Below are 26,594 nucleotides of genomic sequence, written 5' to 3'. Positions count from 1 at the left end.
CGCAGACGCAATTCGCGGAGGCACCGGGCGGCGCATGCGCAGACGCGAGGTTCTCCGTTGAGAAGGTACCGCGGTAGCGCCGAAGGTAGGAGGAGCCGGACTTTGAGGCTGAAGTCGGCACCCAGGAGAGACGATTCAGCCATCTCGGGCCTTGCTCGCTCTCCTGAGAGAGAAGATCCTTTCTCGCCCGCCTTCAGCCGCGGTGTGGAGGCAGAAGCCACGCTCGGGTGGAGGGGGCCGAGGCCGCCTGAAGGGAGAAGGGGTGGGGATATCTGGACACCCAGGGGGCCACGGCCTTGCGATCGGAATTCGCCGTCTGGCGTTATAGCCGCTGGAGTCGAGTCGTTGGCAGCCCTTCCTCCAGGCTGAGCCCCCTGCCCGCTTGCCGGGCGCCATCGGGTTGGGGGAGCAGAGGGTGCGCCCGCACCTGCCCATTCATTCATTCCGCGTCTGCTGTTGAGCCCGGCGCCGTGGTAGGTATAGGAGCTGGGTAATAACAAGTTTCTTCTGGAGACGCAGTCTCGGAACACCCGCCTCTTTTTTCAGCAAATATTGATTGAGCGCGTAGAGGAGATGCACTGCTTTTAAGACTGACATCCGCAGAGATGTGGAGACGGGGTGGAGGGTGGGATTTGCTCTAGCTCCCCGCATCCAACAGGATAGAATTCAGCTTGCTTAGCCTGACGATCCAGGCGCTTGGACACTGACCTCTGCTGCTCCCTGCGGCCTACCCTCCCTCCACTTTCTCTTCGCTCCTACTGTACCAAACTCTTTGCAGGTAATTAATTCAACAAGTAATTGTTGAGCACTTATTACAAGTCAGGCGTTTTATTAGCCAAAGAGAATATGAAGCAAAATAGATTTGTCTGTGCCCTCCTGAAGTTTTGAGCTTAGTAGAGGACGGGGATAATAATTTAATGAATAAAAACACAAGAGCCAGCACTGCCTGGATATGATCCCAGCCCTGCCACTTCAAAAGCTGTATGAACTTAGACCAGTTAGTTCCTCATTCTTGTGCCTGATTCCTTGCTATAAAGAAGGGATGACAATAAATTCTACCAAATAGGATTGTTACAAAGATGAAATGAGTTAGACTTGTAAAGCAATTTGACAAGTGCCTGGCATACCATAAGCATCCAACAAATGTTACCTCTTACATAGGATTATAATTTGTGATAAATATCATTGTGCAAAATGTGTGATGATAGAAAATAATGGGGATGGAGAAGGTCCACTTAAAGGATGAGGAGAATCTTCTATAAGGAGGTGACATGGAAGATGAGAATGAGCCACCCATGCAAAGTACAGCTGATGCTTGAACAACATGGATTTGTTATTGTGCAGGTCCATTTGTACGTGGATTTTTAAAAATAAATATGTCGGAAAATTTTTTGGAAATTTGTGACAATTTGAAAATACATTTTCTCTAGCTTACTTTATTGTAAGAATACAGAATATAGTGTATATAATATACAGAATATATGTTAATTGTTTATGTTACAGTAAGGCTTCCAATCAACAGTAGGCTATTAATAATTTGCCGGCGTAGGGGTGGGGGTGTCAAGTCAAACGCAAACTTCTGACCGCACAGGATTTGGCTCCCCTAACCCCTGAGTTGTTCAAGGGTCACACAGATTCTAGGTATGTGCTTCTCCCCAGCTCTGGAGAACTAGATGAGCAACAAGATTACTTGGATGGCGGAGGTTGCATTATTGTGTTTGAAATGAATTTTCTGCCACTGGGTCATTCTCTTACAATTTTTTGAACCCCAGTAAACTGTACCAATGTAGATAATCATGCCTGTAAGGCCCAACATTTGTTTCTGGGCGGCATTGAGTTTGGAGAGCTCTTGCTGGGGTGAGAGGATTGAAAAAAGTGGCCTTTTTCTGATTTGGACAAATTGATTGTGTCAGTGAAGGATAAGCTTCCTGTGCTCCACCTTTGGCTTCTCCCTGAGCGTTCAAGCATGTAACCCCCTCAACCTCCATGCATTACATTGCCTGCTGATAGAGCCTCTAACAGCTGGAGGCCTGGGACTGATATAGGCCTAGGAGACAGTTTTTCTGGATTTGGGGGTCATCTAGTTTCTGTGGAGACTGCTCTTCATTGGATTCATTCCCCAGGTTTCAGTAAAAACAGTACTCATCTAAGATGTGCACATTTTTCTGCCTGTGGAAGACTGTGCTCTGGCAGGTTCCTAGATACTGACTACCCACCCCTATCCCCAGGTGGTGAGATGTCCTGTAAGGTGATGCATCTGGTAGCCAGGCTGTGCCTGAGTATTTGACAGGTGTATTGTGATGGTGAAGACTTTCCCCATATCCCACGTGCTCTGTACCTCCCTGGAGAAGAAATGGCACAAAATGACAGTATCTCATTAAACTTAGATGCTTTTGGTTTTCCACAGATGTGAAATTAAATGCACCAAACGTCCATGGGTGTCTTGGAGAACCACCTGAGCACCAAGTACACACGTACCGTACTTCAGAGGCATACCGGACGACAAAACCTCGCAGATGTGAGAGAGAAGCTTGAAACATGCTGCTTAACACAGGCTCGATTTGAAGAAAGGTTTTAAAATCATTAGGGAGGAGAAAACAGCACTTTTTGTGCAATGACGCCAACTCTCCAGCCTTGTCAGTAAGAAGCAGACAGGAGCCCTAACAAAGCTGTGAGTCTGAACGAGGCCCGGCCAGGCTCATTCTCAGGCCCCCCCAGACCGACGCTCACTCCTCTGGAGACCAGCCTTGAAGCCCTGAGACCGGGCAGATGATGGATGAGTCAGACGATGATTTTAAGGAACTCTGCGCCAGCTTTTTCCAGAGGATGAAAAAAAATGGCACCAAGGAAGCGTGTGGGGAGAGGAAAACACAGAAGGCCTCAAAGAGCACTCAAAGAAAAAACACACTGAAACGGACCAAACCAGCTGCTACCGAGAGCAAAACCCCTCACCCCCCCGGGGAGAGGAAGGCTGGGTCTGGCAGCCAGGTCTCCAGGAGCCAAAAGCCAGGGGCATCCAAGCGGCAGGAGCGCGCACCGGCCCCCTCTGAGCACGGGGAGGGAGGCGCTGCTGCCGAGCTCCGGGAGAGCGTGCGGCGCCCCCAGACAGGTAACTGGGCCGGAACCACTGCCGGGACGGTTCCAGAGAGGCAAGCAGAGGTGACTGCACTGTTGGAAGCCGGAGGTCAGGACACTGTCTGGAAAGGGCCAGGTAGTAAAATTTTTTGGCTTTGCCGGCCAGACAGTGTCTGTCCCAACTCATCTCCCTAGACGATACGTAAGCAAATAAACGGGCTGTGTTTCAACAAAACTTCATTTACCAAAACAGGCAGCCAGCCTGAGGATCATAGTCTGCCAACTCCTTTTTAAAGAGTAGCCATAAAAAATATAACCCCTATGTGAATTTTCTACATTATTATGTTGGAGGCCTCTGCTTTTTCAGTTTCCTATTAATGTTTACCTCATGCAGGTGACCTGAGTTCCATGAACATGGAAATAATGCTGCTTCTCTCATTTTTTTGAATTCATTCCCAAGTGGGCCAGCTGCAGCAGGGCCAGCCACCGCGGTTGTTGCTGAGAAGGAGTACACGGGTGCTGGGTGGGCCTAAGTTCCGGGAGAATCTCCAGGCCCTTCTTTTCCCCTCCAAATACTTCTTTTTTGTTTGAAGCAGCTTCCTTACCTGGCTGCCCTTGGTACATGTTCCTGATGCAAAACTGAAAAACTGCCTTGCATAAGGTCTTTGGGGTTCTGTTTCTAAATTTTTCTCACCTTCATTTCCTGATCTTACATAATATTTTTTACCTAGTGTGGTCAATGTGACCTTTTCATGAGAGGTGACAGACACCGGCCTCGCTGAGACTGCTGTAAGGCTTCAGTAATGTTGCTGAAATGTCATTGGTCCGTCATGCTTCCTCTGAGAGTCTAGTGAAGGCCATGCATGATGCCCCAGCACCTGCAAACTGACGCACAGCGTCAGGGGTCATGGATCCCCACTGGAGGCCATCTGTAAACACCAAGTTAAAGAACTTGTGACCTAGAAAGATACGTCATTAATATTTCTTAAATAACAGCTTTGTAGAAATATAATTCCCATTCTATAAAATTCACCCTTTTAAAAGTATACCATTAGGTGCTTTTAGTGTATTGACAGTCAGGTAACCATCACCACTACCTAATTTTAGAACATCTTCATCACCCAAAAATAACCCCCATGTTCATTAGCAGTCAATCCCTGTTCCCCCTCTCTCATAGATATTTATGAGAGGTACATTTATATCACCACAACCTGAGGTTACCAACAGTCAGTCCTATTCACACTTGAGAGTTAAACCTAAACTAGTTGGTAAAGGGTCCCTTCAAAACTTGTGTCTAACCGGCATCTGGTGGAAAAGTCTGATTTCTATGCCTGTGACTGTTTTCCTTCTTGCCAGAGGCCGCTCCGGCCAGCAGCAGCCAGCCCCCTCCTTCCTGTCTGACCGTGTCAGTGCCGAGTCCCTCCAAACCCCGGACGGCAGAGCTCGTCCTCCAGCGAATGCAGCAGTTCAAGAGAGCAGACCCCGAGCGTTTGAAGCACGCTGCAGGAGGGTGCTCCCCGGAGGCTGCCCTTGAAGAAAAGGTCCTAAAGGGCCCTCCAGACGAGATGGTGGCTGGGAATGGTAGGAGGGGAATTTTCTATCTTCCCAACCAGATACCTTCTAACTTCCCAGAAGTTCTGACTCTGGAGGGAGGGAGGCAGGCGGGAAGCAGGGGTCCTTGCCTCGCTCCTGGGGGGGCTCTTGGGCGGCCTTCGCCGCTCAGTTGTATCAAGCTAGAGAACAAAGGGTCCCTTGGGATAGTTCTCACTTGGCTTCTTTGACAGGCACCGCTTCCTCTTTTTTTATTTTGACTTTTTTTAATGAAATTTTTCCCATACAGCAAAGTAAAAATATATATATTACCACTCCACCCTCAACCTAGATTTAACTATTGTTAACTTTTGGCCATAAAATTTTTGTCTGTAGAAACATACATAAGTTTCTTCTTTACCATTTGAAAGTAAGTTCTAGACATGATGCTTCACCCCTAAATTCTGTGCAGTCACAGTGCCATTAGCGCACTTAATTCCATAGTATTGCCAGTTGTCCAGTTCATAGCCACATTTTCCGGTTGTCCCAAGACGGCTGTTTTGGCTGGTTTCTTGTTTTGTCTGAATGAGGAGGCGTCAGAACTAGAAGCTAACTCTGCATATGGCTACGGCTCAGTAGTCTCATAAGATCTAGTATCTAGAATAGCCTCTTTGTCTTTTTTCTTCTTTCATTATACTTTTTTAAGAATCCCGGACAGTTGTCTTTTAAAGGTTCCCACTTTCTGGATTTGGTATTTCTTTGTGGTGTCACCGCACCCCTTCCTGCAGGCCCTGGGCTGCGGTACTCCGTGAGGGCCCTAGAGATTCCATCGGCTCCGGGTGAAACAGTCGGGTGGCAGCGTGGTGTGGGTGCTGTGCATGGCATTCGGCACCACCCTGGGAGACGCACAGTGGCAGCTGGCTCTGCCCTCTGCCCCCGAAACAACATGAATCCTCATCTCTGATGAAAGTTTACAAAAGGAAAAGAAATAGGAAGAAGCCACAGGGGACCCACAGCCAACAACCCTGTAGCCCCTTGGTGTTGCATTAGCAGACCTCACCTCGGGCACTGCGGGTTCTCGGGCTACCCCGGAGGCCGCCGTGTGACATCTGCCATGGACATCGGTCCTTGTGGCAGTGGAGTGGCTACACCTGACTCAGTCATTTCCGTCTATCCACACATCAATCTCAGTAATGCTCAGGAGACAGAAACCACCTCTTTGTTAAAAAAAAAAAAATAGGGCACCAAAATGAAGTGGGACGCTTTCTTGGCTTCAGTGGAAAAGGCGATATATTCCAGAACTGGGGACTTAGAAAGCTCTCAGGGCAAGTCCCCCGGGCGCGCCGAGTGCCCGCTCCGGCAGTGTGAGTGGTAGCGGAGGCTGTGGCGTGGGCCCAGCTCCCTGGGGGCCGCCTCAGAACCAGAGTCGCTCAGTCCTTTGGTTTGATGCTGAGAAACAGACTCCCTTTTAACGGAGGAAGGCATTGCACTCTGACCTGGTTCTTCTATGATGGACAACAAAAGGTCATGGCAGTACAGAAGGCTGAGCTTTGAAGAGAAATCCTAGATTTGTTAGGAAAGGAGCCTTGTAGACCTGGAATGCCCGAGGTAGCCGACTAGCAGAAATGAGAAAAGTGAAAGGCAAATTCTCCAGGACCTTGATACTCAAAGCGTGGTCCTGGGCCAGCAGCATCAGCCTCACCAGGTGTGGTTAGAAATGCAGGCTCTCAGGCTCCACCAAGACCTCCAGGAAGTGAACCTGCATTTTAGTGAGTTTCCCAGGTGCTGCCAGTGCACAGTTCAGTCTGAGGAGTACAGTCTAGGAGCCTGTTCCGTGCCCAGCCTTGCCGGGCAGTGCTGGGGCTGTTTTCCCTGCCCTCCACCTGGCATCCCTGCTCTGCGAGTTCTGAGAGCCGGCGCAGGGCTCTGGGGCTGAGCTCGTCCCCGCGGACCTTTGTGCCCCTCCTAGGGTCAGAGCCTGCACTCCCCGCCACAGAGAGCGACGCTGCCGTGGCCTTGGCCTTGCAGCAGGAGCTTGGGCAGGAACGAGCATCCGCGCACGGCGACAGCCTGGAAGAGAAGGGCCTGTTCTTCTGCCAGATCTGCCAAAAGAACCTCTCAGCCATGAACGCCACCCGGAGGGAGCAGCACGTGAACCGGTAGGAGCCACTTAGCCGCCGCCTCTGGGTTCATGGCTGCCATGGGTGTGGCCAAATCCAGGGGCATCTGGTGTGAGGACGGCATCTTGCACTCGGCGACAGCCCATCCTTGCTTTGTTTTCAAACAGCTTTGTAGAGATTCTAACTCATGTACCATACAATTCACCCACTTAAAGTGAACAATTCATTGGCTTTTATTTAGTATATTCTAAATGGTGCACAGCCATCACCACAGTCAATTTTAGATCATTTCCATCAGCCCAGAAAGAAAACTTATCCCCGTCAGCACCTATACCCCAGACCCAGGAGCCATGCGCCTGCTGTCTTTGCGGGTTTGCCTGCTGGGGACACACCGGGAATCGCACGTGGCCTTCAGTGTCCGGCTCCCTTCACTCAGCTTGGTGTTTTCAGGGTTCATCCACATCGTGCCATGTGTCGGTACTTCATTCATTTTTAGGGCTGAACAGCAGCCCACTGTTCGGATGGACCCCTCCTCGCCATCCTCGTCCACTGGCGGACACACGGTTGTTTCCGCCTTCTGTGTATCATGCACAGACCTGCTATGAACATGCGTTTCATACTTGCTGGGGTACGTTTGCCATTCTTTTGGGCATATACTTCAGTGTGGAATTGCTGGGTCATTAGGTGACTCTGCTTAACCCAGCCTTGCTTCCTTCAGCTCCCAGTGCTGACGTACCTAAATGCAGCGTCTGGAAGCTGCCTGCGGTCTGGGTGGAGGGTGACAGGCTTTGACCTACAGCACGTCTGCGCTGACTGGCCCACATCGGCTGTGAGCCCCGTTTTCAGAGAGGGCAGTCTATGTTTACTGCCTTCCTCCAGGTGCTTGGATGAGGCTGAAGAGGCGCTGAGACCCGCGGCTCAGATCCCTGGGTGCCCGGTGTGTGGCAAGCCGTTTCTCACCCTAAAGAGCAGAATCAGCCACCTGAAACAGTGTGCGGTGAAGATGGAGATTGGCCCACAGCTCCTGCTCCAGGCCGTGCGGCTGCAGGCGGCTCAACTTGAGGGGACCTGCAGCCCTCCAGGACCAAGGTGAGGCAAATGACAAGTACTCTGGTTTAAAAAAAAAAAAAGCCTTTCAGAAAGCCTTTCAGAGTGTGGGAGAACCGCAGAGCCTTCGTTGGTTCTGGAAATGGAACATATGAAGAGAAAATCAGGCAGTCGCCACAGGATTGAGGAGCAGACAGATTCTTCATCTCCAAATGCTTTGAAATGTCCAGCTGTGTGTCTGGAAAGGACCCAGCGCTAAGCATTTGATCATCCACTCCTGTGGCCACTGCTGTGTGGCAGCGTGACTTCTGTCTCCGTGGGGTCCAATTTACATACTGTTAATGTGAGGTTACTCAGCAAAATTCAAAGAGTTGGTGAGATAGAACCACAGGCCTTTTTTAAAAAAAGGTGCATGAATTAAATAGCTTAGCATTAAAATGGGAGGCCCTTCTGATAGCCAAAAACAAGTCCTCAGCGTGCAGACCTGGGGCAGCCAGGCGGCCGAGGGCCAGCTTTCCTCCACGCCACCCTGCCACCATGGACACGGGTAGACCCCAGTGTCAGAGGGAAGCGAGCAGCCCAGGCCCTGGCCGAGCATGCCTGGAGCTTCATTCCTCTGACAGCTGCCAAGGGCAAAGGGAAGGCCCAGGGGAGCGGCTCTGCTTGTCCCAGCCACCGCCTCACACACAGGTTATGAGCGTCCAGCTTGGCCCACACTGAGACTGGTGGGCAGAGGCCGATTCATAGCTGGTGAGCCTGTCTATGTTGTAGCACGTCAATACTACCATTGTAGAATCAGAAGCTTTAAGGCCTTGGAAGAGACACTATCTAAGCCATTGCTTGCCTTTTGGTGAGACTGGACTGAAATGACAGACTCAGATAAAAAGGTCTGCTTTTTAAATTCTTCCAAAAGAGAAACAAGGTGTGTGTGGGTCCTTCTGGAAGGTGGTCAGAGCAGCAAACCTCACCGAGACAGCCTCACTGGCCCCAAAGCCAAGCTGGGGCATTGGGAGCTTGGGGCGGGCATGGCCCCCAGGCTAGAACACCCCACTCAGCCCGCCGCCGCACGTGCTCTCCCGATCCCAGGTCTGCCTGCTGGGCCTGGAGGCACAGCCCACAGAGGCTGGGCCTGGGAGGCCAAGGCAACTCTTTCCCTCTTGGAGGTTTCACGCAGGGTTTCAGGAAATTGGAACTGAATTAGGGCTTGCTTAGATTTCTGAGGCAATACCTGAGATTCTTGAGCCGTCATGGACCCAGTGAGAACACCAGTTTCTGTGAAAGCCAGGGGTGCTTCCCAGACACCCCTGCAGCTGCAGGGACGGTGAGCCCGGGTTTGCACCCTTGGTTTCTCTCACCTTGGCCCCCCTCACCCAGCCTGTGGGCATTCGCCAGGCAGTCTAGCTCTCTCTAGCCAGAAAACCCCCTTTAGATCTTCAAGCCAAGCGAGCTGCTGCGCAGTGACCTCAGAGCTGGCCGGCCACACTGGCAGCCTGAGCAGGGCAGCCTTGCCTTCGGGCCTTGGGAGAAGGGGTCCTGTCATCGCCCATGTAGCCAGGACCACCCGAGGGGCATCTGAAGTATGGATGGGCAGAGTTGGTGGAGCCAGGGAACTGACTCGGCGCCGTGACTGGGAGGGTCCGACCACATCGACGGTGCGCAGGCACCGCTGAGGGCACCGATGCTGGCAGCACCACAAGCAAGGGCCCAACCCTCCGGTGGGCCCTGGGCTTGTCCCTGGGTCCCATGAGCTCACGAGGCAGCGGAACGAACACAGTGAACACCCAAAGCGGCTGATGCCTGATCTGATGGGCCCACATTTACCCCTTTTCTCTCCCCCACCACAGAGGGGAAGGGGTCCAGACCCCTGTGGTCCAGCGGGGACCACCTCGGAACGGAAGTGCTCACCTCTGTCACTCCCACTAACCTCTCTGCCTGCCTGCCTTCCAAGCTTCGGCAGTCGTGCGGGCGGTTTGAAGCGGAAGGGAGCCGCGGCCAAGCAGGAGCCACAGAGGAAGCGGAAGGCCCGCAAGGCCGAGGTGCCATCAGAGGACCTGCTGGTGGCCATGGCCCTGTCCCGGTCCGAGATGGAGCAGGAGGCTGTGCCGGCGGCGCTCAGACTGGGGAGCGCTGTGCCCGGGAGGACTCTGCCAGGAGCAGGTAGGCGCGGCCCGGGTCGGGGAGGCCTGCCGTCGGCTGCGGGTGGCCGCTGGTGGGCCTCAGCGAGTGGGTGGCGCCATTACTGACCATGTTGCTTCTGTTACCTCCAGAAAAGAAGAGTCGCAAGAAGAAAGCCCCCGTCTCCCCGCCCCAGCTGTTAGTCCAGGACGCAGAGACCACACGGAGGCAGATGGAGGCCCGGGTGGCCCAGCTCCTGGCCGAGGAAGCAGAGCTGCCCAGCACGCCACCCCTTCCCCCCAGCAGAATTTTAAAGGAAGAGCTGGAAAAGGCCAGCCAGCGTCTGCCACCGCCCAAAGGGAAGCAGAACTTTCTGTGGGAAGGCAGTGCCCTGACCGGGGCCTGGGCTCCCGAATCCTTCTACACGGCAAGCCTGGCACCTCCCATGGTGCCCCAGCTGCCCCCCAAGGTGCACCCTCCCCTCTGGGCACACACGGGGGAGCTCTGGGCACGGTTGGCAGCTCCGGGGTTGTAGCTGGGTGTCAACAGCCAGGGAGAGAAGCAGCCCAAGGAGGGGAGGCGGGGCAGCCTGGGTGAGTTGGCCGCACCATGTCTCTCTGCGATAACTAGATGGCTCCCCTAAGAACGGGGAGGGCCACCGATTCCCAAACGGGTCCTGTTTCTGGAGAGTTTGTTTACAGTGCAAAGCCCTGGGCCCCACCCCCGGGGGTTGGTATAATCTGCCTGTGATGGGGCGGGGCCCAGGACCAGACAAGCCTGCTGCAGATAGTCCTGGGGTCACTGCTTGCCCACTGGAGGCCATTTAGATGGCATCAGGACAGGCCCTGGGGACGTTTCTGTAGACATGATGCCACAGGCATGGCCTTCAATGTGACAGGGAAGCCAGATGGCGATGGAGTCCCAGGGCTGCTCTGGGCAGGCACACTCGGCCCCCCGGTGGTGGCTGCTGCCAAAGCCACATGGCCACTTGCGCTTTCTGACTCCTTCAGGGTCTCACCCAGGCGTCCACGCTGCCTCCAGTGCTGCCTGACCAGCCAGAGCTGGGTGTGCACACACTGCCAGCTCCCCTCAGTGCCCACCCTCTGGGCTGCATGTCACCCTCTGCCAGCCAGAGGGAGCACCAGGCCCTGCAGGACCTCGTGGACCTAGCAGGAGAGGGGCTGAGCGCCAGCCCATGGCCCTGCAGCGGCGACCTGGCCAGCTCAGGAAGGGCCACAGGTGAGACACTGGCTGGGACACCTGGGCCAGCCCTGCTCCCCTGGCCCTCCTCTCCCTGCGGCCGTGGCCCTGACAGACTAGTCCTTGTGGGGCTGTGATGGCCACGCAGACCTGAGGTTCTCTGGCTCATCCCCAAATGATGGGCACATGCAGTCTCTGTAGGGGCTTTCAGGTTTTCCTCAAAGGTGCATGTAACACAGGTAAGTGTCAGTTTTCCTTAAACTATAACCAAGAACAGGGCCGTCTGTCAGTGCAAGTGACCATGTGGGCTAATTCTGCCTATTACACCACCGGTGCATCTCTCCAGGGTGGGGTGGGGTGACGGGGAGAGCGTGGGCAGTCGGCGTTAATGAGGTCCTCAGGTAACGGGGGCTCCAGGCGCCCCATGAGCTCAGCCACACTTGATGCTCTTTCCCTGGAGCTGACGTTGCAGTAGGTGGTGATCTAACCTGGGACTCCTTCTCTCAGGGATGGGCTTGTCTCCCAGTGGCCTTCCACCAACTGGGTTTGTCCTGCCACCCAAGGAGCAGCATCTGGAGCAGGACAGCCAGGCCTCGGTAAGGATGGGCTTTTCCCTGCGCCAAGCGGCCTTGGCCACCGTGCACCTCTTGTGTTCCGTCCATGCAGGCGGCTCCCTGGCGGCCTCCAGGCCTGTGCATGAGTCCCCTGGTCCCCTTGCCAGCCTGTGAGCTGAGTTAGGCCAGAGCCCTGAGGAGCCTCCCTTTCCCAAGGGACTCTGCCACAGTGCTGCTGTCCCTTCTGTCCCTGACCTCTGGGGGGCTCCTCGGTAGCCAAGCCTGGGGCCTGCTCCGTCCCGGGAGCCCAGAGGGTTGCGTTGGTCAGCACACTGCCTCATCCAGCATAATTGTCATCCTCATAATTGTCATCCCACTAGTGTTTCAGCCAAAGCCTTTGCACCAACCCTGGTGACCATGGCCCATGGAAAAAGGATGTGGAGCTTCCCCAGCCAGGTCCCAGAACCTCTGGGACTTGGGGTTCTTGCCTTTCTGCAATGGGGCTTGTCAGTTTCCTCACAGGGCCGCACTGCAGTGTTCGTGACACACAGCCTGGCACACACGCAGCTCAGCCAATGCTGCAGCCATCGTGCCTCCCCTGCTGGCCAGGGCTTCCGTGGCGCAGAGAATCTGAAAAACCACTCTCTTCTGCTGTTCCGTACTGCTGAGTGCTTTGAAGTCACTTGAAGGTGGAACCCAGCGTAGGGACCATGAGGGGAGGAGCGTGAGGGTCCTGACCTGCCGCCCTAGCAGCCCTTCAGTCAGCCAGGCGGGCCAGGGATGGGGGCGACCTTTCTCCTCTCCTTCCAGCTTTCGCTCGGTTTGCTGCTGGCCGACTTCAGAGCCATGGTCAATAACCCGCACCTCAGTGACATCCAGTTCCAGACGGACAGCGGGGAGGTGCTGCACGCCCACACCTTCGTGCTTTATGCCCGGTGCCCCCTTCTATTCCAGTATGTAAGTGCTGGCCCAGCCCCTCCTCCCCCCTCCCCATCTCTGTCCAGGGTCCCGTCTCCCCGGCCCCTCGGCAGCCCCTCCCGCTCACCACCCTCCCTGCCCTCCTGTGCTCTGAACTCTTTTCCTCTGTTGCCTTAAAGGTCACCCTCCACGGAGAAGACATGTTGGGGTTAAGAAGTGGTGTGAGGTGACCTCAGAATTGGGAAACATGAGATGTCTTGTTCCATTGAATAAAAAACCTTTTTCACCTAGAATTGTTTCCTTTCCCCAACGTGCATAGTTATAGTTACAGTCGTGGGGGACCTTTAAGGCCGAGCTGCCGGCAGACATTTCCGCGCTGCACATCTGGCTGGAGTGTCGTGTCGTAAGAGCCAGGAGTCTGCTGTGGGCCTCCCATCAGAAAGTTCTGACGCCTGATGGAACTAGTTGGGTTCTCGAACATGTTCTTGAACTAACTGGGATTTTGAAAAACAGGAAGTTTTATGGCCCAATCAGCAAAATTCCTGGCCAATGACACAGAGCAATAGTGGCAGCTGTTCATCCTGGGAATAAGGGCGTCTGTGAGACCCAGACTCCAGCCCCAAGACCAGCTGCGCCCCAAGTCGCACGTCCGCTGAGAGACCCGCCTTTTATTTTGCCCTCAGGTGAGCAGGGAAGGTTTCTCCGCTGTAGAAGACGGCGAGCCCAGGACCCAGCGCGTCCTGCTGAGTGGTGTGAGCCCCGAGACCGCCCGCGCCTTCCTGCATTACCTCTACACGGCGGACTCCGGCCTGCCCGCCGAGCTGGCCCCTGGCCTGAGTGCCCTGGCCCACAGGTCCCACTGTTCTTTCCATTTGCTTCCTGGCTTTCGATGTGAACTGACAGATTAGCAGGTGGATGGCTAATGGAGGGTCAGGACTGAGTCCTTCCTATGCCTTCTAATCCCAAGTTTGTGGCCAGTGGTGACCTTGAACTGGCCAGGCACTTGGAGCAGAGCTGAGCGCTGGCTGAGGAGGGCGTCTGTCAGGTCACTCAGTCTCGGCAGCCGGGCGTAAGGAGGGGCCGGTCCTCGGGTTCCGCTCCCCCAGCCTCCCCTGCTCCTTGACTGGCCCGCCCTCTCCTGAGCCCCAGCAAACGTGTGGATGGAGTGCTGAGTCTGATGCCCATGAATTTGCACCTACCCGGCTGCCTACCCCACTATCTCAGGAGAGGGGCAGGTGGCTCGGGGAGGGAAGGTGTTCTACCTCCTGACAGGGCTTACAGGCCCGTGGGCCTTGGTCATCGCAGGCCATGTCATCCCTCAGGTGCTTTCATGGGAGAGGAATGGCTCACCGGCTGGGTATTTATTTATTTATTTATTTATCATTTAATAATGGTGCTTATATTTAATGTCATTTAATAATGGTGCTTATATTTAATTTGTTGTTGTTATCATTAATCTACAATTACATGCAGAACATTGTTTACTAGGCTCCCCCCTTCACCAAGTCCCCCCCACAATCCCCATTACAGTCACTGTCCATCAGCGTAGTAAGATGCTATAGAATCACTACTTGTCTTCTCTGTGTTGCACAGCCCTCCCAGCCTCCCCCCATATTATACATGCTAATCGTAAGGCCCCCTTCTTTTTCCCCCTTATCCCTCCCTTCCCACCCCTCCTGCCCAGTCCCTTTCCCTTTGGTAACTGTTAGTCCATTCTTGGGTTCTGTGATTCTGCTGCTGTTTTGTTCCTTCAGTTTTTCTTTGTTCTTATACTCCACAGATGAGTGAAATCATTTGGTACTTGTCTTTCTCCGCCTGGCTTATTTCACTGAGCATAATACCCTCTAGCTCCATCCATGTTGTTTCCTTTGCCCATTTTTTGATTGGATTATTTGCTTTTTGTTTGTTGAGGTGCGTGAGCTCTTTATATATTTTGGATGTCAAGCCTTTATCGGATCTGTCACTTATGAATATATTCTCCCATACTGTAGGATACCTTTTTGTTCTATTGATGGTGTCCTTTGCTGTACAGCAGCTTTTCAGCATGATATAGTCCCACTTGTTCATTTTTGCTTTTGTTTTCCTTGCCCGGGGAGATATATTCATGAAGAAGTCACTCATGTTTATGCCCAACAGATTTTTGCCTGTTTTTTTCTAAGAGTTTTATGGTTTCATGACTTACATTCAGGTCTTTGATCCATTTTGAATTTACTCTTGTGTATGGGGTTAGACAATGGTCCAGTTTCATTCTCCTACATGTAGCTGTCCAGTTTTGCCAGCACCATATGTTGAAGAGGCTGTCATTTCCCCATTGTATGTCCATGGCTCCTTTATCAAATATTAGTTGACCATATATGTCTGGGTTAATGTCTGGAGTCTCTAGTCTGTCCCACTGGTCTGTGGCTCTGTTCTTGTGCCATTACCAAACTGTCTTGATTACTGTGGCTTTGTAGTAGAACTTGAAGTTGGGGAGTGAGATCCCCCCCCACTTTATTTTTCCTTCTCAGGATTGCTTTGGCTATTTGGGGTTTTGGTGTTTCCATATGAATTTTAGGATGATTTTCTCTAGTTCGTTGAAGAATGCTGTTGGTAATTTGATAGGGATTGCATCGAATCTGTATATTGCTTTGGGCAGGATGGCCATTTTGATGATATTAATTCTTCCTAGCCAAGAGCATGGGATGAGTTTTCATTTGTTAGTGTCCCCTTTAATTTCTCTTAAGAGTGTCTTATAGTTTTCAGGGTATAGGTCTTTCACTTCCTTGGTTAGGTTTATTCCTAGGTATTTTATTCTTTTTGATGCAATTGTGAATGGGATTGTTTTCCTGATTTCTCTTTCTATTAGTTGCATTTGGGTATTTAATTGAACTGATTAGGCCCTGGAGCCTTCAGGTCAGTGGCAGGCTGGTGCTCCCACTGGGCTGGCCCATGGCGCTCTGGTCTGTTTACGTCAGCCACAGCAGGTGCTGCAGGTCAGCACCGCCAATTCCTGTTGTGTTCGGCCAAGCCCAAGGTGCCCCTTCATGCTTGCACACAGAGTTAGGGAGCCCTGCCTGAGTCTGTTTCTAGAACCTAGTAGCTTGGGTGTTGCACAGGTACCGTCTTTGCAGGAGAACGGGGACAGGGCCCAGCCTATAAGGACTTGTGCTCTGGTCCTCACCCACTGTGGGACGCCCAGATGCCACCTCCAGGCAGGGGCGTGATGACACACAGCATTTCCTGTTGCAGATTTGGGCTGAGCGAGCTCGTTCTCCTGTGTGAACAAGCACCTGTCGTGATGGATTCAGAGGGTGGAGGACGGAAGGAGAAGGAAAACGAGGATTGTGAAAGCAGAGCAGAGAATTTCCAAGAACTCTTGAGGTCGATGTGGAGAGATGAAGAGGAAGAAGTGGAGACTTTGTTGGGGTGTGAGGGTGCTGAGGAAGACAGAGAAAAAGTGAATGAAGCAGAAATGGAAGAAATTTATGAATTTGCTGCTACTCAGCGAAAGCTGCTGCAGGAGGAAAGAGCTCCAGAGGTTGAGGGGGCAACCAGCCAACTTGGGGAGGAGGGTCCAGTTTCTGGGCGAATCCTGGCCCAGGTTAAAGAACAGCTGGAAAACGCAAAACAGACGGACTCGTCGGGACAGGGCAGCGGTGAGGCCCCAGCCAGGTGGGAGGGCACGAGCCGGTCCACAGCCCTGCTCCTCGAGGGCCAGGCTTCGGGCTTGGAGGAGAGAGCGGGGCCCCCCAGGGAAGCACTGGCTCCCTCGAGCCGCTCTAGCGCTGGTCCTGCTCGCAGCTGCCAGGCAGGGAGAAAGGGAGGCGCCTTCCTGTATCCGGTGGACTTCGGTGATGATGGACAGCCTTTTTCATCAGCTCAGTACCCTGAACCGTCCCAAACCATGCACGACCCCAAGGAAGAAAACAGCCCTGTTGGGGAGAGGGGGCTGGAGAGCGCCCATCTGCCCGCCCGCCAGTGGGCGCCCCCCTCAAACCTAAGCCTCTCCCGGTCTCAGCCCCCTCAAGGCAGGAGTCCCGGCCGGCCACACCCTCGCCCTCAGCACACAAGTGGCCCGGCCCCACTGACACCCAAATCACAGGGCGGAGCACCCAGGGTGGCCTCCCAGAACTCACCGCTGAAGCAGAAGAGGGGCAGGAGCCTTCTCGCCTTACTTCAAGATCCAGGCTGCCAGAGAGGCAAAGAATGCCGCTCCGTGTTGGCATGCAGAAGCAGAGGGGTCCTGATCTCCCCAGAAAGGCCTTCATCCGTTGGCCCAGCCCAGTTAGAACCCGGCCACTGCAGCTCCAGACCTCAGAATTCTCCACCCAGTGGGAGCAAAGAGGAGATTATCCTCTTACTGGATTCAGATGAAGAGCCAGAGCCACAACAAGCCCAAACAATGCATGCTTTTAATAGCCCCCCAGGAGAAAGGAAAGTTCTAGAAATGAGCCCCAAGTCCTCTGAGCTGTTTTCCATCATCGATGTTGATGCAGACCAGGAACCTTCCCAAAGCCCACCAGGAAGAGAGGCCGCACTGCAGCGGGAGTTGGAGGGGCCATCAGGGAAGCAGGGCCCTGTGGGTGGCAGAGGGACCCCCCCGCTGTTCTGTGACCCTCGGAGCAGCCCTAGTGAGGACAGCATGACAGACACATCATGGCTGGTGCCCGCCACCCCCCTAGCTAGCAGGAGCCGTGACTGTTCATCGCAGACCCGAATCACGGGCCTGGGGTCCAGGGCTTCAGAGGGTCAAACGGCTCAGCTCAAACCCAGGGTCCTGTTAGAAAACAGGGACAGGCCCGAAGCCACGAATAAGCTGTCAGTGATTGTGCCCCAGACGCTGCCGCCATGCCCGGTGCCTGTCCCCCCAGGGGGCCCTGCCAGTGTCACCGGGACGGTCCAGAAGCACGCACCCCCTGGGCCAAGCCTGCTGGATCCAGCCACAGCAAGTGAAGTGGTAGAGGTGGGGGACAGCGAAGAGGAGCCGGAGGCAGCCTCTCGTCGGGCGGACAGCAGCCCGCGGCGGGACGGTGGCCCCCCAGCCCCGGCTGACGGCTGCTGCTGGTACACAGAGCCCCTCTCACCGATCCCCATTGACCGCTTGAACCTGGAGTGGACCGGCCCTCTGAGCACCAGCAGCCCCGGCGGTAGGGCAGGGGAGGCCCCGGGCAGTGCTGACCACCCCCCCCCGGCACTCCTGGGCATCACCCCCATCCGAGAAAGCTTCTCTGGACAAAGAAGGTCTCAAGAGAAATCCCCTTGGGCCAGTTCCCCTGGAGGCAGCAGGCCAAGCTTTCTGAATTCAGCGCTGTGGGACGACTGGGACGCAGAAGAACAGAAGCCTCCAGAGGTTCTTCCTGTAGCCCAAGCTCCAAAATCAGAAGGGCCACAGACACCAAGTGAGTAGCGGGAGGGAGGGTGAGCCGTCTTTTACCCTGAGGGGCACAGGGCAGTCAGTGTGGCAGTGCTGAAGGGCCTGCTGGCCTGCGGCAAGCCCCTCCCCTTGCCTTCCAGACCCCTCTGCACCGCTGAGGGAGCCCTGGCTGCTGTCAAACGTATAATTCTTAGCCTATAAGCCAGGGCTTCCTAAGCATGCCTGGATCCTATGACTGGCCTAGGCACTTGTCAAAACCCCTGTAGCCCCCATCCCAGAATACTGAACCAGCCCCTCCAAAAGGCCAAGACAAACCCCGTTGATGCACCCTAAGATCAGGCTCAAACAGTAAAAGTGGCTCCTCAAAAAGCTAAGTGTGGAATTGGCATTATGACCCAGCAAGTCTATTCCTACCATACGTACAAGGAACTGAATCAGGGCTGAGACAGATCCTTGTACACAGATGTTCACAGCAGTGTTATTCACAGTAGCCAAAAGGTGGAAACCACCCAAATGTCCAGCAATTGATGAACAGACAAACGATATATCTACACACTGGAATGTTACTCAGGCAAGAAAAGGAATGAAACACTGACATGCTACAACATGCATGGACCTTGAAAACATTATACTCAGTGAGAGAAGCCAGTCATAGAAGGTCACATGTTACAGGGTTCCATTTGCATGAAATGTTCAGCACAGGCAGATCTGCAGAAGCAGAAAGCAGATGAGTGGTCTGGGGGAGACGGGCGGGGAGTGACTGCCGATGGACATGGACTTTCCTTAAGGGGATGGAGACATGCAGGAACTAGCTAGCAGAGGTGGCTGCGACCCTGTGGATGCACGAAGTGCCACTGGGTCGTTCGCTTTAAAATTCTATGTGAATTTCATCTCGGTTTAAAACAACAGACGGGACTGTGCAGGAGGTCTGCCGTGAGCCTGGTCATTCCTTATCCCTGTGGACGCACGTCAGTACCCGGCTCGCTTCAGTCTGGGGGGCCCTCAGAGCCCCCAGCGCCAGCCCTCCAGGCGCTGCTGCCTCCCGTCCCCCGCCAGGCAGACCCCGGGAGGGCCAGGCAGGGTGGGGAGCCCCATGCAGCCACCTGCCTGCCACCTGGCCTCTCACTGCCTCCTGAAATCCTAGACCAATTTGGCACCAGTGACCAGCCCCGCCGTGAGCAGCCTGCACCCCAGAGCTACTGCTTCAGGAGGTCCGGGTACCATCAAGAATTTGCATTTCTAACCAGTTTGCAGGTGCTGCCGTGAGAACTTTAGCCCAGGGGACTTGGGTCTGAATCTGAAATGGGCTTCAAGGGGGACAAACTCTGAAATTTTATAAAAAATTTTGTGCACTTTTCAGGGGATAAAGACTTGTTTGCACTGGAGTCTCAGGGCTCCATGCTCAAAAGAGAACAAAAGTCTGTATATTAAGTCATCCCATTTGTCCTTAAAATGCTGGGGGTTTTTTAAATAATGGTTATATTGAGATGTTATTCACATACCATAAAATTCGCCCTTTAAAACATACCATCAGTGGCTTTCAGAACAGTCAGTGTTCTGCTGCCATCACCCCAGGACGAATCCTAAGCCCGTGAGCAGTCCCTCCCGCTGCCCTTCCCCCCGGCCCTGTTCACAGCGTCAGCCTTGCACAAGGCGGGGGGGCTTTGCCCTGCGCTGGGAGCTGCCCTCTGATGGGCAAGCGGTCCCAGAGTAAGGGGCGGGGGGGAGGGGCCTCACGTCCTGGAGCAGATGGGGGCTGGGCGCTCTTCAAGTGCGGTGTTTCGGTGACACAACAGGGTCAGAAGAGGTCCCTCCAGGTCCCTCGTGCTGAAATTTGTCTCTTATGTTCTACCCAGAAGGTGCTAACCAGAAGAACTTGCCCCCGAAAGTGCCTATAACCCCAATGCCAAGATACTCCATCATGGAGACCCCGGTACTGAAGAAAGAACTGGACAGGTCGGTGCTGATCCTGAAAGCCTGCTCTTAAGGGGTCCCCTCCCTCCAGCATGCAACCGGGCTCAGCGAGGCTGGGAGCTGAAGACCCGCCCTGGGGCCCCCCTGGGCTCTCCGGGTGGGAGCAGTTGGGGCAGGCGTGTGTGTGAGCACCAGCTCTGCCTTCTGCTCCCCAAATTGCCCCAGGAGATAAGAGATGGGACTCCTTCAGGTTACCCCTCAGGGAACAGGTCCCAGTGCCATGTGCGTAGACATGGGGCCCTGCCTTAACGGCCTGAGTGAGGAGATTTTTTAAAAGAACATCAAACCATCATACCCCAGTGAAAGCTGCCCTCCCTCTTGGGCACTAGGGAAGTCATCAGTACCACCTGTTGAGAGCCTGGGGTGGCCCTTCTGGAATAGTCTTCAGAGTAAGCTCAGTTGGCATGCAGGATAGACACCTCGGAATGCTCACAAAAGTCAGGCATTTAAGATTTCAATACACAAAGCCCGTAATTTGTTGATAATTGCTCTTTGCTGAAGTTCAGCTGTTTTCCCACCTAGGTTTGGGGTCCGCCCTCTGCCCAAACGGCAGATGGTCCTGAAACTGAAGGAGATATTCCAGTACACTCACCAGACGCTGGGGTCAGACTCCGAGGATGAGGTGCCCCTGAGGACTCCTCGCAGCCAGAGCCACACCACCAAGACCTCCGAGGCTTCAGGGACAGCTGGCCATGTCCAGCTGGAGGCCACTTCTGATCCCGTTCCCCAGAGATCCAAGGGACCTGCTAAGACCAAGGGCCCCCTACATCGAAAGCAGCGGCCTGGTGGAAGCACACCCTTGCTGGGCATGTCACCAGCCGAGGTGGTATGTCCAGGCCCTGATGGTGACACCGAGCTCACGGCCTCCCAGGAGTCCACGGCCTCCTCTCTGGACAGCAGTGACAGCTCCTTTAGCTCACAAAGGTAACTGGAGTGGGAGGACGGCCAGTGGTTTCGTGGGCCCCCTAACCAGTGGGTCCAAGAGTTGGCGTGAGTGAGGCCCAATGGCCATTGTTCAGAAGTCCCAGTCGCCTTCTGGGTTTGGACTACAGGAAACCCAGGCTGGGTGAAGGGACAGTCCCCTTGACCTCCTGAGCTGACTTCTGGAGCTCCTGTGTACTCGCCGCACAGGATGCTCCCCGCGTGGGACTGGCCGCTGGTGGTGTATTCTGGGTGAGGCAGGGTGCTCAGGCCGGCGGCCGGAATGCCGGGCACACACCGTCCTGGAGCTTCTGCCTTCCTGGGGGTCATGCCTACCACATGCTGGGCACCGCAAGGGCACAGAAATGTACTCCTTCCCTCAAAGAGGCTCCTGGGCTTGGGGGCTGGAGGGAAGGGACGTCACAGGGTGTCCTTGTCTACTTCTTTTCAGTTTTTCCGGTGAGTTTGGAGGAGCCTTTGAGTGTGCAGGAGACGGGGAAGGCGAGGAGGCGGCGGCCGGTGCGCCCCAGGCAGCCGTCCAGGCAGCAGCCACCGAGGAGGCTGTGTGGCGTCACATCCGCACCACGCCGGCGCTCTACCGCAAGGTCCTGCTGTACCAGCCCTTTGAGCTGGCGGAGCTGCAGGCTGAGCTGAGGCAGCATGGCATCCGCGTGGCCATGGGGAAACTGCTGGACTTCCTAGACGCCCACTGCATCACCTTCACCAGCGCCGCGGCCCGGAAGGAGAAGCTGGAGGGGAAGAGGCGGCAGCCCGTGGGCAGGAAGAAGAGGGTCCGCACCAACGGGCCCGTCCCTGCCTCCCTATCCCCTGCCGTCAGCAGCCTGTGAGAGGCTGCAGCTCCGTCAGCGAGCCAGGCCTCCACAGGCATTTCTGGGCCTTGGGGCCTCGTCCACACCCGTTAGAGTGACGATGGCTCTGGCCCGGATCAGCACCCGTGACTCTTCCCTGGAGCAGTACTCCAAGCATGTTGCCCACTGGATTTGGGTCCCTGGCCCCCTCTCCCTAGGGGTGCCCACTGTTTGTCTCCCTTTCACCCCACTGGACCCCCATGTGCAGAGGGTGGTGGGCCGCTACCAGCTGGCCGGAGCATCTTTCACTCATGAGCACCAGTCGTGGTCTGCCTGCCCTGAGAGGGACCCTGCCCCAGCTCCCTTCCTGGCACTCAGGCTGGCCTCCTGGCCTCCACCAGCAGTCAGATGTCCGCAGGCCTCCCACACTGCCGTGCCCCAGGCCTTCTGGCCCAGCACCCGCCCTGTCACCAGCAGCCTCCAAGCCGCACAGCGCAGAGGGCGCAGCACAGCCCCGAAGCCCCCCAGCAGGCACTGGTGCCATCGGTGTGTGAAAGCCGCACCTGGCATCAGGCGGTGTGAGCACAGGCGAGGGCCCAGAAAGGACAGTCCGGGTCTGTGTCCTTGTGAATGTCTTGTCTGTTCCAGATGCAGTGCAGTCTGTTTTATATGATGTGCAATAAACACAAAAAGCCTTTATAAAACCCTTCCAGATGCTACATTCTAGAAAATAATGAGGCAAGCAGTCGTGAGCTTCAATCTCAGCTCCCCTCCTGCCCCCACACCCATGTCTGCAGGCCTTTGCTTGTTATTTCAAGGGGTACCCAGGCCTGCTGGCTCATTCCTTCCTGGTTCTGATGTTTGTTCGTTCATTCACTCATGCTTGTCTACCCGGATGCCCACATCAAGAGAGCCCTTACCCTAGTGCCGACTTACCACCCTCAATGCCCAGAGTGAGGCCCGCAGCCCAGCAGCGTCACGTGGGGCATCTGAGTGAGAGTCTGCATTTAACAGGATGAGTTTGGGAAGCCTGCTCTTGTCTCCATGCTGGGCCTGGAAAGATTGGTCAGAAAGAAGCCAGCCCCTCCTGTCATCTAGTGGAGACAGACTGGCCAATCCCTGCCAGGTGTGAGGGTCGGTGCTCAGGTGGCCCAGAGCAGCAACTTCCTGGAAGAGGGGGTTTGTGAGCTGGCTTCAGGCGCACAGCATTCAGGGAGGTGAAACAGGGTTTCTTGCACACAAATTTGGGTACCATTTCATGACCAGGCAAAGAGGACCTGGCCCTCCGTGTGCATGCTGCCCCGGGACAGACGACTGGAGGCCAGGGTTCAGACCGCACAGCTAAGGACAGGCTCCACACTGATCACTGAAGACGGAATCTGCCCTGATTCAAAAGGTACCACATTTCTTATCTGAAGGGCTAGATCCCCCCACACGGGCAGGTTTAAGGAAGTGAGACAGTTATGGCAGGCGGTGACGTGGGGCCCTTACCTGCTTCACTGGCTCCGGGTGGAGGCTGTGGACTCCGACAGGGTGGACACTGGCCTGGGACCTGCAGCCGTGAGCACACTCCCCCGACGGGCCCAGAAGCCTTCACTTCTCAGAATGTCTGACTCCCAGACCGTGACCAACTCCAGGCAGGTGCCAGGGGAGGGCTTAAAATAGGTAAAAGCCCAAGGCCAGGGGAGGGCTGCAGAGGCCAGGCCTGGGGGCTGCTGGCCAGGTGGGGGGTGCCCAGAGCGCCCCCGAGAGGCCAGCAGGGGCCAGCAGTGGGCCTGGCCAGGCCTGTAGTTCAGGCGGATCCTGTGTGCAAAGCAGGGAAAGCAAGTTAAAACGAGAAAGAAGTCGCCACAACCAGAGACTTGGAGGTATCAAGGAAAGAATCTGACTCTTCCATAAAATTCAGACTTTACTTGGCTAATTGTTGAAAAGGGTGCCAAAGAGCTGCCCTCTCCGGGGCCTACAGTGGGCCTCGTGTACCCGTGGACACAGGTGCTGCTTCTAGAAGCCGAGCCTTGCCGTGTGAGGGAGCCCCGGGACAGCAGAGTGCTCACCCGTGGTAAAAACCAGTGACACGCACACTTCGCCATGACGCGTCGAGACCTCCCGGGCCGTCCCATGTCCTGGGGCCCAGCCACAGCCTGGGCATGGCCACTCAAGGCAGTCAAAGGAGAACCAGAGACCAGCTCGAGCAGGGCCCAGGCAAGGGGCCTGCACAACCCCAGAAAGGCCCCCACCCCTGCAGACAGGAAACCTCAGGTTGTTGCTGAGCTGGGAGGGGTGGAGGCCACAGCCTGCCTGGCTGACCACAGCTCTGGGGGACAGAAAGCCTCAGAGGGGACAGCCATGGGAGACCCCACCTCACATAGAAACACCCCCAGGAGAGTCAGGAGAAAGGCCCCCCAGCTCCCACAGAGGAGCTGGCAGAGGGAGCCCGGGACCAGCCCTGTGCAGCCATGGACATTGCTGCCCAGCAGGGAGCAAAGTTGTTGGGAAACTCCCCAGGTCCCTCAGAGAAGGCTGCTCCCTCCTATGCTCTGAGTCCATCCCCCTGAGCTGTGGAGGGAGGCCTCCTGGCCTCTTTCATATGACAGGTACCCACCAGGCCCCTGCGGTTTCCAACATCCTGTGGGCGGCCTGCTTTCAGACACGTTGCTGCACCTCACGACCACGGCCCAGGCTGCAGCTGCTGGTCTGCGCTCCACCTGCCTGGAGCCTCAGCAGGCCTCTCTAGGGCATGTGTGTCCCCCTGGCAGCTCAAGTGGCTGGGTGCTCAGAGAGCACTGATGGAGGGCAGGGAAGTATGTCGGCATCTGGAGCCCCTCCACTCGGCCCCGGCCCTTCCCGCCCCCCCATCACCCCCGCACAGCTCTCAAGGACAGGCTGATCCAAGCGCAGCCCACCCCCGCCTCCCCGTACCCCCAGCCGCTGCCTACACAGGGACCCACTGCTTGCCTGCTCCCGCAGGCTGAGGAGAACCGAGGCTCCCAGAGCCCCATTGACTGGCCTGCTCCCTGGCACCGGGGGAGGTCCTGCACTTTCCCTCTGTCATGACTTCTCTCACGTCGTTCGCTCTGGGCACATCCTTCCCCCGCACACGTTCCTGGTCAGGGCAGCCTGCGTGCTGAGGTCCACAGCAGAGCCCTGAGGATACTGCCACATTCTGGGGTTCCAGGGTGCAGCTGACTCCCTCGGGGGCCCTTTACTCACAGGAAGATGTGGGGGGACAGCTGGGTTGAAGATGCCTGTTAGGTGCCAGAGAGAAGGAAGGCAGGGGGTTAGAAAGGGCGGCGGGGACCACAGCCGTACCAGAGCCTGCCTGCACATGTGAGGACTCAGTCCAGCCAGGTGAGGCCAGCTGCCCACTGTGTGGCCTTAGGCAAGTCACTGAACATCCTCCTGCCCGCCTGGTTTCCCTACTACCCCCCGAAAAGCAAAGGTCTGCTGACTGAGTGTGTCCCTCTGTCTCCTTGGCTGGACTACTTCTGAGCATCAAGTCTATTGGGGTCCTCAAATCAAGACCCTGGTGGCAGCCCCTGCCTCTGACTTACAGGGCAGGTAACATGGCCAGAGAGCCCCCCCAAGGCAGCCACAGCCCACCAATCTGTCTGTGAGGCTGTCGGATTTTGAAATCAGACAGGAAGGAGGGTTGAGGTGGAGCCCAGCACAGGAAGAGGTGAGAAGCCCCAGCTGCCGTGACACCCAGTGGGCCCAGGGCCCTGCAGGAGCTGGCAGGCCACATTGCTCTGCAGGGTCAGCTCCTCCTGGTCCTTTCACACAGGGCTTCATCCTGGCCCCGGACAGATCCTGGAGGCTTAGGGCCCGCCGGCTGGCCACGCAGACTCTCCGGACATGCCCCCCGCCGCCAGCTGCCCCCATCTGCTGGAGCAGGGCTGAGCACCGAGATGCAGCACCCCCCAGCCCTCCGGTCATCCCTGGAGCAACAAGGCCCAGAAGGTAAGTCAAGTCAGGCTGCCTTAGGGCAGGATGGGGGAGGAAGAGGAGACTACTGGCAGGAAGGCCGTGACTTCTAGGGCCTGAGCTGCTCTGGGGAGGGGGGCGGCTGCAGCGACTCCAGTTGTCCCATGGGTGTGGGAGCTGCTGAGCAGGACTACTTCCCAGCATGGAATAAACGAACATGTGCCCAGGACAGCCGGGTGAGCGGAGGAGACAAAGCCCAGCTCCCCAGGTACCAGGGATGGGCTAGGACGAGCAGGAAGCAGCCAGAAAGTGGTGCAGGCCGGCAGGAGGGATGTGGAGTGCTGCGGCCCAGAGGTCACGTGGGACTCAGCAGAACTGGGCTCCAATCATGACACAGCTTTTCTGCCCCAGGGGTCTGAGGGCCAAGGGAGGCAGTACAGGTGGGGCCCAGCACCCAGTGCCTGCTCCCTGAATGCTGCCCTCGTGATGAGTGAGAGCCCCCAGGGGCCTCCCCAAGCCACACCCTCAGATGGAGAAGGCAGTACATCGAGGGGCACAGTAGCCACAGAGGCCTGCTGAGCAGGGCCAGGGGTGGCTGCTGGCCATGGGGTCCTCCCCTATGGCCAGGCTTCTAGGGCCCCAGGCCTCCTGCCAGCTCCCTCGATGGCGAAGCAGGCTTTTCCTGGCCACCATGGCCTCCTGCAGCCGGCTCCCGGTGGGGACGCGGGGTGGGCGCCCCTCCTCCATCCCAGGGGCACTGGCCCTCCAGCGCCGAGCCTGTCCCCGTGCCACCCCTGGGGCTCCAGGGCCCAGGGCATTCAGGAGGGCCATGTCCTGGGGCAAAGGCGCCTCTTCCTCCCACCCCTAGGAAAGTTTCTCTGGTCTCAAGAGGTCAGCAGCCATGGTACTGGGGCCACCTCAGCAGCGCTAAGGACTGGATTCTCGGGTCCTGAGGGGCAGAGCAAGGGCAGGAAATCAGAGGAGAGGAGCATCCAAGAAGCTGTGGCCTGAGACGCAGAGGTCGGCACTGCAGGGGCCCATGCTGTTACCAAGCGCA

The 26,594-nt window shown here is 55.9% G+C and overlaps 2 protein-coding genes and 2 long non-coding RNA genes across 16 annotated transcripts in view; 2 read left to right on the top strand and 2 right to left on the bottom strand.

Moving 5' to 3' along the window:
- Positions 1–22: 22 nt before the first annotated feature.
- On the top strand, positions 23–22,320 carry SLX4 (SLX4 structure-specific endonuclease subunit). 5 transcript variants are annotated; one of them, XM_036920407.2, is made up of 15 exons: positions 23–85; positions 2,408–3,109; positions 4,432–4,656; positions 6,575–6,764; positions 7,605–7,814; positions 9,721–9,929; positions 10,040–10,356; positions 10,898–11,126; positions 11,595–11,683; positions 12,452–12,598; positions 13,243–13,412; positions 15,788–17,937; positions 19,769–19,868; positions 20,409–20,810; positions 21,259–22,320. In XM_036920407.2, exons 2-15 carry the CDS (start codon positions 2,770–2,772, stop codon positions 21,653–21,655), a joined length of 5,175 nt encoding a protein of 1,724 aa, XP_036776302.2. In that variant the 5' UTR covers positions 23–85; positions 2,408–2,769; the 3' UTR covers positions 21,656–22,320. The 5 variants fall into 5 exon arrangements, with proteins under 5 accessions (XP_036776302.2, XP_036776298.2, XP_036776301.2 ...); XM_036920403.2 differs by lacking the exon at positions 23–85 and adding an exon at positions 96–227; XM_036920406.2 differs by lacking the exon at positions 23–85 and adding an exon at positions 96–473.
- LOC130679217 (uncharacterized) lies at positions 17,767–24,445 on the bottom strand. 3 transcript variants are annotated; one of them, XR_008992327.1, is made up of 5 exons: positions 23,506–24,445; positions 23,108–23,419; positions 20,479–21,556; positions 18,509–18,620; positions 17,767–17,895 (listed from the first exon to the last, which is right to left on the bottom strand). It is a non-coding gene; the product is annotated as an uncharacterized LOC130679217 (long non-coding RNA). The 3 variants fall into 3 exon arrangements; XR_008992325.1 differs by having other exon boundaries at positions 17,770–17,895; positions 18,576–18,620; positions 23,506–24,444; XR_008992326.1 differs by having other exon boundaries at positions 17,777–17,895; positions 18,529–18,620.
- A 127-nt stretch (positions 24,446–24,572) lies between these two features.
- LOC118929882 (uncharacterized) overlaps positions 24,573–26,594 on the bottom strand; it is a 14,738-nt gene continuing 12,716 nt past the window's right edge. The window contains exon 6 of the long non-coding RNA XR_008992323.1: positions 24,573–24,861. This is a non-coding gene — a long non-coding RNA (uncharacterized LOC118929882). The remainder of the gene's footprint in view (positions 24,862–26,594) is intronic.
- NLRC3 (NLR family CARD domain containing 3) overlaps positions 25,182–26,594 on the top strand; it is a 27,420-nt gene continuing 26,007 nt past the window's right edge. For 6 of the 7 annotated variants that reach the window (XR_008992321.1, XR_008992322.1, XM_057487687.1 and 3 more), the window contains exon 1: positions 25,299–25,573. The gene's annotated coding sequence lies outside the window, so the exon portion shown is untranslated. The other variant, XM_057487686.1, reaches the window with a different exon arrangement.

Source organism: Manis pentadactyla, chromosome 10, assembly GCF_030020395.1.
Source record: "Manis pentadactyla isolate mManPen7 chromosome 10, mManPen7.hap1, whole genome shotgun sequence".
Taxonomy (NCBI): domain Eukaryota; kingdom Metazoa; phylum Chordata; class Mammalia; order Pholidota; family Manidae; genus Manis; species Manis pentadactyla.
Note: the sequence above shows the minus strand (reverse complement) of the source record. Positions and strands in the feature narration are given on the sequence as shown.

What these genes read in the sequence shown, in the direction of transcription:
- SLX4 (XM_057487694.1), top strand. Translation starts at nt 2,770, where the DNA reads ATGATGGATGAGTCAGACGATGATTTTAAGGAACTCTGCGCCAGCTTT. An exon ending in AGCAGGACAGCCAGGCCTCG is followed by an intron (nt 11,684 to 12,451) that starts GTAAGGATGGGC and finishes CTCTCCTTCCAG; the next exon opens with CTTTCGCTCGGTTTGCTGCT. An exon ending in CTGAGTGCCCTGGCCCACAG is followed by an intron (nt 13,413 to 15,787) that starts GTCCCACTGTTC and finishes TTCCTGTTGCAG; the next exon opens with ATTTGGGCTGAGCGAGCTCG.